Source organism: Ammospiza nelsoni, chromosome 35, assembly GCF_027579445.1.
Source record: "Ammospiza nelsoni isolate bAmmNel1 chromosome 35, bAmmNel1.pri, whole genome shotgun sequence".
NCBI classification, from domain to species: domain Eukaryota; kingdom Metazoa; phylum Chordata; class Aves; order Passeriformes; family Passerellidae; genus Ammospiza; species Ammospiza nelsoni.
Genome location: NC_080667.1, coordinates 2,371,059 through 2,383,587, shown reverse-complemented (window position 1 = coordinate 2,383,587; position 12,529 = coordinate 2,371,059). Strand labels below are relative to the sequence as shown.

The following is a 12,529-nucleotide window of genomic DNA, read 5'->3' as shown; positions in this document are numbered from 1 at the left end:
TGCGGTCAGTGCCGCTGCAGCCACCCGGGGTCACCAGGGGCAGCCAAGGTCCCCTAAGCACTCAACGCTGACCGCTGACCACTGGGCACTCAGCACTGACCGCTGGGCAGTGACCACTGACCTGATGACGAAGTTGTGGGCCAGCAGGGCCGGCCCCTCCGGCCGCAGGCGGGCGTACACCCACGTCCAGCCCAGGCCGTCCTTGCGCTGCAGCCCGAAGTGACCACCTCGCCCCGAGCCTCCGGCCCCGCGCCCGCTGTGGGGACAGGGGATGGTCAGTGGGGTCAGCAAGGGCAGGGGACGGTCAATGGGGTCAGGGGACGGTCAGTGGGGTCAGGGGATGGTCAGTGGGGTCAGGGGACGGTCAGTGGGGTCAGGGGGATGGTCAGTGGGGTCAGGGGATGGTCAGTGGGGTCAAGGGAACGGTCAGTGGGACAGGGGATGGTCAGTGGGACAGGGGATGGTCAGTGGGGTCAGGGGATGGTCAGTGGGGTCAGGGGACGGTCAGTGGGACAGGGGATGGTCAGTGGGGGTCAGGGATGGCCAGTGGGGTCACCAAGGGCAGGGGATGGTCAGTGGGGACACCCACAGCGATGGGGGACACCCAGAGGGGACAGAGGGACCCCAGGAATGACGAGGGGGACAGGACACCCCAAGGGACCCTGGGGACACCCAGGGATGGCAGGGGAGAGGGGACAGGGACCCCTCAGGTGACCCCCCAGGGACCCCCAGGTGGCACTGACCGAGGCGCAGGTGCTGGCGGGCCACGTGCCCCAGGTCCTCGGGGGTGCAGCAGGCGGTACCAGGAGCGGCCGAGCAGCTCGGCCCGGCCGTAGCCCAGGTGCGCCAGGACACTGCGGACACGGACACGGTCACTCACTGACCACGTGGACGGGACTCTCCCAGACCAGCCCAGGTGACCCCAGCCGAGCTGAGCCCTCCAGGTGAGCCCCCCTCCCCATCCCAGGTGCCCCCTCCCATGGCAGGTGAGCCCCCTCACCTGTCGGACACGTCGAGCAGGGCGAGGTCGCGGGCGTGCCGGCTCTGGAACGCGGGCAGCAGGAGGCAGTCGGGGCAGGGCCAGGGCGGGGGGTCCAGGGGGGCGCAGAAGGCCCACGAAGAGCGCGGGGGGGGGGCGCTGCCGGGGGTCCCGGGGGTCCCGGGGGGCTCCTGGAAGCGCCCCCGGAGCAGAACGAGCTTGCGGCCGGCGCTGGGGCGGCGCGAGGCGCGCGACGTGGTGAACCGGCAGCGGAACAGGCGCTCTATGGGGGGGAGAGGGGGCTGTCTGTCCGGCTGTCCGGTTGTCTGTCCGGCTGTCTGGCTGTCTGTCCCTCTGTCCGGCTGTCTGTCCCTCTGTCCGGCTGTCTGTCTGTCCCTCTGTCCGGCTGTCCGGGTTGTCCGTCCCTTTTTGCGGCTGTCTGTCCATCTGTCCATCCCTTTATGCTCCTGTCCGTCCCTCCACCCCTCTTGTGCGGCTGTCTGTCTGTCCATCTGTCCTGTCCCTCTGCCTGTCTGTCCACCCCTCTGTCCATCCCTTTGTGCAGCTGTCCATCCTTCTGTCCTGCTGCCAATCCTTCTGTTCCGGTGCCCATTCCTCTGCCAAACTCTCTGTCTGTCTGTCCATCCCTCTGTCCTGCTGTCCATCCTTCTGTCCATCCCTCTGTCCTGCTGTCCACCCCCTCTATCTCCCCATCCCATCCCTCCCTCGCTCCCCCAGACCCAAACCTCACCAGGACCCCCCCGAAACCCAAAACCCCCCACGCCCCCAATCCCCCCCGGGACCCCCCAGACCCCTCCCCCCAACCCCCCAGACCCCCACCCCACCTGCCTGGGGGGGCCCGGGCAGGCTGAGCTGGTGCCGCACCAGGGGGTGATCGGCGGGGTCCAGCAGGTCGTAGATGCTGTCCCCTTGTGCCACCAGGTCCACCTGGGGGGGCAGGCATGGGGGGAGGCCGGGGTGAGCCCCCGGGCCCCCCGGAGCCCCCCGGGCCCCCCGAGCCCCCCGGGACCCCCGGTGCTCACCATGGAGTGCCCCAGGTGCTGCGCCACGTTGTCGGTGACCCCGACCAGCTTCCCTCGCGGGTCACGGCCAGCAGGAACCCGGGCAGCGACGCCACCAGGTCGGCGAGCTCGGGCCCCCCCGAGCAGCTCCAGGGGGCCGCGCCGCGGCTCGGGCCTGGCGAGGGACAGCGGGGACAGCGCGGTCAGAGCCCGCCCGGCACCGGGGGCACCGCGGGGGCGGCACCAACGGGGCCGCCGGGGGCAGCGGAGCCCTCCCGTGTGTGACCGGCGCCGGGCCCGTCCCGGTCCTCTGTCCACCTGTCCCCGGTTCCTCTGTCCCTGTCCCCGGTCCCTGTCACCAATCCCGGTCCCCGATCCCTCTCCCTGATCCCGGTCCCTGTCACTGATCACTGATGCCAGTCCCTGTCACCAATCCCGGTCCCCGCTCCCGCTGCCCCCTCCCGGTCGCCGGTCCCGATCCCTGTCACCGATCCCCGTCACCGATCCCCCGTCCCCGATCCCGACCCCGGTCCCCGCTCCCGCTGCCCCTCCCGGTCCCCGGCGCTCTCCGCGGTGCTGAACGGGAACTCCGGCCGCTCTCCGCGGTGCTGCCCCGGCCCCGGTCCCTGCCCGCGGTGCTGAACGGCCCCGCTCCCTGTCCCCGGTCCCGGTCCCCGATCCCATTCCTGTCCCTGTCCCTGACCCGGTCCCCCGTCCCGCTCCCGGTCCCGCTCCGAGCCCGGTCCCCGGTCCCTTCCCGCTGCCGTTCCCGGCTCCATCCCCGGTCCTGCTCCATCCCCGGTGCTGTCCCCGGGTCGATCCCCGCTCCATCCCCCGTCCCCGCTCCCTTCCCGGTGCCGTTCCCGGTTCCATCCCCGTTCCCGCTCCCTCTCCTGGTCCTGTCCCCGCCGCTCCTGCTTCTCTCGCTGCTCCATCCCCGCTCCGGTCCTGTCCCCGGTCCCGGCTCTGTCCCCGCTCTGTCCCCGCTCCATCCCCGGTCCCATCCCCGCTCCGTCCCCGGTCCCATCCCCATCCCGGGTCCCTCTCCCGGTCCACGCTCCGTCCCCGCTCCCATCCCGGTCCCATCTCGGCTCCATCCCCGCTCCCTGTCCCCATCCCGTTCCCCGCTCCGTCCCGGTCCCCGCTGCGGTGCCCGGGTGCCGGTACCTGGCCGGAGGCAGGCGCCCCTTGCGGGTGTAGATGCAGGCGAGGGCCATGACGTGCAGGTAGGAGAGGCGCGGCCGGTCGCCGTCGGGCAGCGGGAGGAGGTCGCGCAGGGCGCGGATCTGCGCGTTGATCTGGTCGCGGCGCGCCTTGGAGGCGCCCTTGGTGGAGCGGAGCATCCTCCGCCCGCGCCGCCGCCCGGGGCCGCCGCTTTATGCGCGCCCGGGCCCCGCGTCAGCGCCGCGTCACCGGCGCCGCGCCGCCCCCCCGCGCGGGGGGGACACCGGGGGGACGCGAGCGCGGCGTCACCGGTGACGCTGACGCGCGAGCGGGGGCCCGGGGGGGACGCGGGGATCGCTCCCCAAATTGGAGATGGAGACGGCGCGGGGGGGCGGGGCCAGCGGGGGGCGGGGCACGCCCCCGGCGGGGGGGGGAGGGAGGGGGGGAGATGGGGGAGGGAGGGGGGGGAGATGGGGGAGGGAGGGGGGGAGATGGGGGGAGATGGGGGGAGATGGGGGGCTGTGGGGAGGGAGGAGCCAATGAACGAGCAATGGGGAGAATGGGGAGATAGAGCAGTCAATGGGGGATCAATGGGGAGAGGGAACAGTCAATGGGGATCAATGGGGGAGAGGGAACAGTCAATGGGGATCAATGGGGAGAGGGAACAGTCAATGGGGCTCAGTGGGGGAGAGGGAGGAGTCAATGGCAGATCAATGGGGAGATGGAACAGGGCAATGGGGAGATGGAAGAGACAGTGAGGGGTCAATGGGGAGAGGGAGGAGCCGGTGGGGAGATGGAGGAGCCAATGGGGCTGTGGGGAGATGGAGGAGCCAACAGGGATCAGGGGGAGATGGAGCAGTCAATGAGGGATCAATGGGGAGATGGAGGAGCCCATGGGGCTCAGTGGGGAGAGGGAGCAGTCAGTGGGGCTGGGGGGACCATTGGGGGTCAGTGAGGGAGGGAGGAGAGGGTCCAGCGATGGTCGGGGGGGGAGCCTGGGGGTCAGCGTGGCCGGGAGGGGGTGGGAGTGACCACAGGGAGCCCACACTGACCAAGGGGGGCTCGCACTGACCACCGGGAGCCCACACTGACCACAGGAGCCCAGACTGACCACAAAGAGTCCAGACTGACCACCGGGAGCCCTCACTGACCACCGGGAGCCCACACTGACCACCGGGAGCCCTCACTGACCACCGGCGGGGTCACCGCGGCCGAGGGACCCCCGTTCGGGCCGGGGGGGCGGAGCCTGCGCTCCCCTCCCCTCCCCCCGGGCCTCTGGGATCCCCCCTCCCCCTCCCCCCGCTCCCTCCCCCCGCGCGGGCGCCCCCGGCTCTGGCCCCGCCCCCCCGCCCCTCCCCCCCCGGCTCCGCCGCTGCCAAATTTGGGCGCCGAAGCCGCGGAGCCAAAAATAGCGCGGGGAGCCCAAAATAGCGCGGGGGGGGCGGGGCCGCGCCGGGACCCCCCCCCGGGAGCGGTTCGGGGGGGAATTTGGGGAGGGGGAGACCCCCGGGACCCCCCCACAGAGACTGGGGCGCCCCCCGACCCCCCCGAGGCATCGGGGACCCCCCCCCAAAAAATCCTGGAACCCCCCTCAAATTCCCGGAATCTCCCCCAAAATCCCCGGGATCCTCCCAAATTTTCGGGACCCCCTCACAGATTTTCGGGACCCCCCACCCCCGAATTCCAGGGGTCTCCCCCAATTCCCGGGGTTCCCCCCCGCCCCCGCAGCGTTTCCATGGCAACGGCGGCGTTTGGGGGGGGGAGGATGAGGATGGAGAGGAGGGGGATGAAGGAGAGGGGAGCGGGAGGATGAGGATGAAGATAAAGGAGGATGAGGATGGTGGAAAAGGGGATGAAGATGAGGATGATGAGGGGGAGGAAGAGACTAAGATGAGGAAGGATAAAGGGGGATGAAGGAGGAGGATGAGGAGGAAAATGAAGCAGGAACTGGGATGAAGATGAAGCATGAGAAGGGGGAAGGAACCATAAAAGGGGGGGGGAGGGGGGGAGAGGATGAGGAAGGAGAGAGGATGAGGAGAAGGAGGAAAAAGGGGATGAAGATGGGGAAGGTGAGGATGAGGAAGGAGCTGGAAAGGTGCTGAGGATGAGGAAGAGGAGGAGCAGGGTGAGGGAGGAAAAGGGGAGATGATGATGATGATGATGATGAGTGAGGATAAAGGGGGATGAAAGAGGAGGGGAGGAAGATGAGAACGAGCAAGGAGCCATAAAGGGGGGGTGAGGAAGAAGAAGGAGGGGAAGGAAGATGAAGATGAGGATGAAGGCCCAAAGGACTCCCACTCGCCCCCTCCCCAAAAATGAGGGAATCCCTCCAATAAATGACACCCAACCCCCCCCAAAAAGAGACTCCAAATCCCCCCAAAAAATACCTCAAACCCCCAAACCCCTCCCCAAAAAGAGACCCCAAATCCCCCCAAAAAAAGACCCCAAATAGAGTGCAGATCCCCCCCAAAAAGACCCCAACCCCCCCCCCCAAAAAGACACCAAATCCCCCCTAAAGAGACTCCAGACATTTCAGGACCCCTCCCCAAATTACAAACCCCACGTGGGTCTGTGGGAGGAGCTCTTTATTTGGGGAGGGGTCCCCGATGTTTTGCGCCCCCCCCGATGTTCTGGGGTGTATTCGGGGAGGGGTCCCCGATGTTCTGGGGTCCATTTTGGGGAGGGGTCACTTCCTGCGGGCCCCCCCCCTCGTCCTCGTCCTGCCCGCCAGGGGGCGCCGCGGCCTCCTGGAGCTCCCGGCGGCGCCGCTGGGCCTCGGCCACGGCCTGGGGGCTCAGCCTGGGGGGTTGGGGGTCTGGGGTCAGTTTGGGGGGGTTTGGGGGGTCTGGGGTCAGTTTGGGGGGGCTGGGGTCAGTTTGGGGGTCTGGGGTCAGTTTGGGGGTCTAGGGTCAGTTTGGGGTCAGTTTGGGGTCAGTTTGGGGGGTTGGGGGTCAGTTTGGGGGGTCTGAGGTCAGTTTGGGGGGTTTGGGGTCAGTTTGGGGGGGTCTGGGGTCAGTTTGGGGTCAGTTTGGGGGGGTCTGGGGTCAGTTTGGGGGGTTTGGGGTCATTTTGGGGGGGTCTGGGGTCAGTTTGGGGTCGGTTTGGGGGGGTCTGGGGTCAGTTTGGGGTCAGTTTGGGGGTCTGGGGTCAGTTTGGGGGTCTGGGGTCAGTTTGGGGGGTTTGGGGTCAGTTTGGGGGGGTCTGGGGTCAGTTTGGGGTCAGTTTGGGGGTCTGGGGTCAGTTTGAGGTTCGGCCTGGGAGAGTCGGGGGGGTTCAGGGTCATTTGGGGTGACTTGGAGCTGTTTTTGGGCGGTTTGGGGCAGAGTTTTGGGGCTCAGGAGCTGCTTTTTGGGGCTGGTTGGGGAGGGGTTTTGGGGGGATCAAGGGCTGATTTGGGGGGTGGTTTTGGGGCAGTCTGGGGCAGGTTTTTGGGGGCTTACATGCAGTTTTTGGGGATGGTTTGGGGAGTGTTTTTGGGTGAGTGGGGGGGCAGTTTTGGGGCGCATCAGGAGCAGTTTCTTGGGGGGCATCAGGGGCTGTTTATGGGCCCAGAGTCAGTTTTGGGGGGGCTATTTTGGGGGTGTCAGGGTCAGTTTCTGGGCCGGCTTGGGGGTGTCAGGGTCAGTTTTGGGGTCAGTTTTTGGGGTCAGTTTTGGGGGCTTTCAGGCTCACTTTAGGGGGGTTTCAGGTTCAGTTTTTGGGGTTCTCAGGATCAGGTCCTGGGTCAGTTTTTGGGGTCAGTTTTGGGGTCTCAGGGTCAGTTCCCGTCTCGGTCGGGGGCTCTGTCCCACCTGGGCACCACGAGCAGGCCGAGGCTGCGGGCAGAGCCCACCAGGGATCGCACCAGGGCGGGCAGCGGCGTCCCCCGCGTGGCCACCACGGGGTCCCTCTGCTTGGCCACGGCCACCTCGAACAGCTGCGCCAGGGACACCACCCCCGGCCGGCTCGTGGCCTGCGGGACCCCAAAATATCCCCAAATCACCCCAAAATATCCCCCAGCTGCGCCAGGGACACCACCCCGGCCGGCTCGTGGCCTGCAGGACCCCCAAAATATCCCCAAATCACCCCAAAATATCCCCCAGCTGCGCCAGGGACACCACCCCGGCCGGCTCGTGGCCTGGGGGCTGCGGTCAGTGAGTCTGGGACCCCCAATGTTCCCCCTGGGACCCCCCAAATCCCCCCCCCCCCCCAGGACACCCAAAACTCCCTCAAGGACCTCAAATTTCCCCCAAATTCTCCCAGGACCCCCAAAATTCCCTCAAATCCCCCCCCAAAATCTCTCCAGGACCCCTCAAGCGCCCCCCAGCACCTCAGAATCCCGTGAGGACCCCAAGATCCCTCCCCAGGATCCCCAATTTTCCCCTCGGGATCCCCAAATTCCCCCTTAGGACCCCCGAACCCCTCCCTGACCAGGTCTGGACGAGCCTTTCTCCACTCCGGCCACGGCCTTGAGGAAGTAGGAGGTGGGGGGGGTCCCGATGGTCAGCGAGTAGGTCCGGTCGGGCTGGGGGAGCACGGGGGGGGCACGGGGAGGTCACGGGGCGGTCCCGGTGCCCCGGGGGGGGGATCCCGGTACCCCCCCCCCCCCCACTCACATTCACGAGCAGCCGGACCCTCAGAGGGACCCCCGGGTTTGATGTCCCGGGTGCGCTCGTTGAAGTCTTTGCAGAAGGCGGCGATGGAGACCCCGCGCTGCGGAAGCACCGGGGAGGGGTCGGGGTCGGTTCGGGCCCGGAGGAAGCACCGGGACACCCCAAAACCCCCCCGGTTCCCCCCAAACCTCCCCGCACCTGCCCCAGCACCGGCCCCAGGGGCGGCCCCGGCGCGGCCCCGCCAGCCGGGATGAGGATCCGGACGGGCCTCGGCGCCGCCGCCTGGCCCGACCTGGCCCCGGCCGCGGCACGGACCGAGCGCGCCGCCCGCGACATGGCGGCGGCTCCGTGAGGGACCGGCGGTCACGTGGCACGACGGGAACGGCGGAGCCAATCAGAGCCGCGGGAAGGAGGGGCGCGGCCGGAGCGAGCCAATAGGAGTGCGGAGGGGGTGCGGCCGGAGAGGGGGCGGGGAAGATCGTGAGGGGACAGGGGAGTGGCCAAGAAAAGGGCGCGAAAACTCATACAGGAAGAGGGGGCGTGGCCTGATGGCGGGGTGGGCGTGGCCTGGGGACAACGGGGGGGTTCCCCGCCCCTCCCCCACCCAGGGGATTCCCCAGGGGTATCCCCGCCCCTCCCCCACCCCGGCCTCACCTTGGGGGCTCCCGGCGGAGCGCGGAGGGGGAGGGGCAGCGGGGGGAGGGGCAGGAGGTTGGGGGGGGTGGGGGAGGGGTCCGAGGGCAGGACGGGGAGGGGGAGGGGGGGGGCGGGTCAGGACCCCTCCCCTCCCCCCCCTCTCGCTGCCTTCCCCTCCCCCTCCCCCCGGCCGGCCCCGCCTCCGCTCCCGCAGCCGCTTCAGGAGCTCCTCGTGCGACCCCCGCCCTGAGAGACAGGGGTCAAAGGTCACGGGGGGGCGGGGACAGAGACACCCCCGACCCCTCCTTAGAGACCCCCAAAATGTCCCCAAAAGTCCCACCAAAATCCCCTTTAACGCCCCCGCGAACCCCCTGCGAACCCCCCAAATCCCCCCGGGACCCCCCAAACGCCCCCCGGTGCCCACCGGCTCCGCGCTCTCTCGTAGGCCGCGCGCAGCTTCCGGTCCTGCTCGTCCAGGAAGGCGGCGTGAGCCCCGGCCACGTACCTGGGGAGGGGGCAAAATGTACCCCGAAATACGGAGAATTCACCCCAAAATGTGCCCTGAAGTATGGGGGGATTCACCCCAAAATGTGCCCCCGAAATACGGGGAATTTACCCCAAAATGTACCCCCAAATCCGGGGGGATTCACCCCAAAATGTGCCCTGAAATACGGGGAATTCACCCCAAAATGCACCCCCAAATCCGGGGGGGATTCACCCCAAAATGCACCCCCAAATGCACTCTATTTTGAAGCCCCCAACCCTATTTTGAAGCCCCCAACCCCATTTTGAAGCCCCAACCTGTACGCCAGGCCGTATGCCAGCCCCATTTCTCAAGCCCCCAGCCCCATTTTGGAGCCCCCAGCCCCATTTTAGAGCCCCCACCTGTAGGCCAGGCCGTGTGCCAGCCCCCCCAGCGCCATCAGCAGCAGCAGCAGCCCCATTTTGGAGCCCCCAGCCCCATTTTAGAGCCCCCACCTGTAGGCCAGCCCGTGTGCCAGCCCCCCCAGCGCCATCAGCAGCAGCAGCAGCCCCAGCAGCCGCCGGTGGGGGGCTCGGGGGGCGCCCCGGGGGGCTCGGAACTGCTCCCAGTAGCGCCGGTTCTCGTCCCAGTGCCGCCGGTTCTGCTCCCAGCGCCGCCGCTCCCGATCCCAGCTGGGAATGGGCACGCGTGGGACCCCCCGGGAGACCCCCAGAAAGCCCCCAAAACCCTCTGGGACCCCCAGGGACCTCCCCAAAACCCCCAGAGATCCCCATGACCCCTCCAGGGACCCCCAGGGATCCCCGCAAAACCCCCAGGCACCCCCAGGAAAACCCCCCCGAATTCATGGGACCCCAGAGACCCCATAAGGACCCCCAAGACCGCCCCCCCACACCCATAGGATCTCCTTGGGTCCCCCCTAAAACCCTCAGGGACCCCCGAGACCCCCCCAAAACCACCCCAGGACCGCCCAAACCCCCTGTCCCGGACCTCCCCATCCCCGTCCCCGTTACCTGGGGGGGGTCTCGGCGCTGTCCCGGGCGGGGGGTCCCGGGGCCGTCCCGGGGCGGGGCCCGGGGGGCGCTCAGGGCCGCGTAGGCCTCGGCCAGGCGCAGGAAGCGGCCATGGCGGGAGGGGTCCGAGGGGTCCCCGTCGGGGTGAACCTGGGGGGGGAACACGGGCAGGGAGGGGACCCCAAAATCGGGACGATCCCCTCTGACAGGTGAAGACACCCCCTGGAAAATCTGGAGTCCTTGGGACGGGGAAAAGGGGTGGGGAGGGGTCCCCAAACTGCGAGACACCCCCCTGAGACACTTGGTAGGGTCCGAGAGGGGGTCCCGGGAGGGGACGGGGGGTGACAGTGAACACAGGGGGTGACAGTGACCACGGGAGGGTCCCCAAAACATTGAAACCCTCTGGGGACACCTGGGGACACCCTGGGACACCTGGGTATACCTCCCGGAAAATTTTGGGTCCTTGGGAGGGGGAATAAAGGGTGGGGAGGGGTCCCCAACATACGGGACATCCCCCTGAGTCACTTGGTAGGGTCTGAGAGGGTCCCATGAGGGGCGACAATGGCCGGGCGGGTGACAGCGACCACCGGGGGGGTGAGAGTGACCACGGGGGCGTCCCCAAAACACGGGACCCCACCTGGGACACCTGAGGACACCCCCTGGAAAATTTGGGGTCCTTGGGAGTGGAGAAAAGGGTGGGGCGGGGTCCCCAAAACGCGGGACACCCCCCTGAGACACTTGGTAGGGTCCGAGTGGGGTCCCGTGAGGGGCGACAATGGCCGGGGGGGGGGGGTCCCCTCCCAGGCCCAAGTTAGTTCCCAAACCCCTCTGTTTTCTCCCCAAAATCGCAGTTTTTCACCCCAAAACCGCCTGGTTTTGCCCCCCAGTCTCCCCCAGTTCTCCTCAATCCCCTCCCAGTTTGTCCCAGCCCCATTTTTATCCCCAAACCTCCCGTTTCTGTCCCTCCCGGTGCCGATTTCCCCCCCAAAATCGCCGTTTTTCACCCCAAACCCGGGTGCCGGCTTTCCCCCCAGTCTATCCCAGTCCGTCCCGGTGCTCCCGGTACCTCCTTGCAGCGGGCCAGGAAGGCGGCGCGGATCTCCCTGGGGGAGGCCCCGGGACGGACCCCGAGCACCGAGTGCGGGTCGGGGGGGCCCTGCCTGCGATTTGGGGGGAATTTGGGACATTTTGGGGGCAGTTTGGGACATTTTGGGGGCGTTTTTGGGGCAGTTTGGGGGCGTTTTCTTTGCTTCCCAGCTGAATTTTGGGGCAGTTTGGGGCCATTTTGGGATAGTTGGGGGCAGTTAGGGACATTTTGGGGGGTTCCAGGTGAATTTTGGGATATTTTGGGGCAGTTCTTGGATATTTTGGGGCAGTTTGGGGATTTTGGGACAGATTTGGGATATTTTGGGGGCAGAATTGGGAGTCCCGGGGGAGTTTTTGGGGGTCCCAGGGGAATTTTTGCATGATTTGGGGCAGTTCGGGGATATTTTGGGTCAGTTTGGGGGCAGTTTTTGGAGTTCTCAGGTGAATTTCAGGACAGTTTTGGGGTATTTTGGGGCAGTTTGGGCCATTTTGGGGGATTTGGGGGCAGTTTCAGGAATCGTGGGGCAGTTTTTGGATATTTTGGAGTGGATTCAGAGTTCCCAGGTGAATTTGGGGAAGTTTTGGGGCAGGTTTTGGGTATGTTTGGACATTTTGGGGCAATTTTGGGGCATTTTGTAGCAGATTTTGGATATTCTGGGACACTTTGGGTCAGTTTTGGGATAATTTTGGGTCTCACCTGGTGCTGAGGCCCCTCCAGGCCCGGGCCCAGCGTGCGGGGAGCGGCGCGGCCCAGGGCCCCTGCAATTAACGCCTTTAATTAGCGACTAACCCTTAATTAAGCACTAATTAAGCACTAATTAACCATTAATTAATTCAGAGACCCGACAATTAAGGATTGTGGGAGTGACCGGCGTTAATTACCGTTATTCAGGACATTAATTACCATTAAATCAGCAATTCCCACGCATTTGGTCCTTAATTATTGCTAATTAGAGCGTTAATTGAATTACTCAGGCTATTAATTACTTCTAAGTTTCTGATATTTATTAATAAAGCCATTAATTTTTATTAATTAAACAACGATTTATCGGTGATGAAATAACAAGAAACCGCCCGTTAATTAATGCTAATTAGGTCATAATTAATGTTAATCAGCTCATAATTATTGTCAATAAGGCCCTTGATTAGTTTTGCTTATGAATTAGCAAAATATTGGCAACTTATTCAGTGCCGATCGATGTCCAGCAGCCGCGGCCCCATCGCGCCCCGCTAATTAACGCTAATTGCCCCCTAACACCGCTAATTGCCCCCGCAGGACTACTTAACGCCCAATTAACGCCGTCCCGAACCCCGCAGCCGAGCGGCGGCCGCGCCGGGGGCTCCCCATGCAAATGAGGCGCTGCTGGGGGGGAGGGGGGCGCTAATTAGCGCTGATTGGGGGGTTAATTAACCCCACCGGGGCCCGGCCGTTACCATGGCAACCGCGCGCCGCGCCGCCATCCCCGCCGCTTCCGCTTCCGGCGGCGGCGCCACGTGACCGGCGGGAGCCAATCGCGCGGCGGGAAACAGCGCGTCACGTGACCGGAATCGGAGGC

At 66.1% G+C, this 12,529-nt stretch overlaps 1 protein-coding gene across 1 annotated transcript; it reads right to left on the bottom strand.

Annotated features, from left to right (window-relative positions):
• Window positions 1-5,695: 5,695 nt before the first annotated feature.
• On the bottom strand, window positions 5,696-8,118 carry MRPL11 (mitochondrial ribosomal protein L11). Its single transcript, XM_059491525.1, is given in 7 exon segments — window positions 5,696-5,964; window positions 6,957-7,102; window positions 7,269-7,282; window positions 7,576-7,669; window positions 7,761-7,796; window positions 7,798-7,857; window positions 7,956-8,118. Coding segments are annotated over 7 exon segments (702 nt in total). The 5' UTR covers window positions 8,094-8,118; the 3' UTR covers window positions 5,696-5,750.
• Between the last annotated feature and the right edge of the window lie 4,411 nt (window positions 8,119-12,529).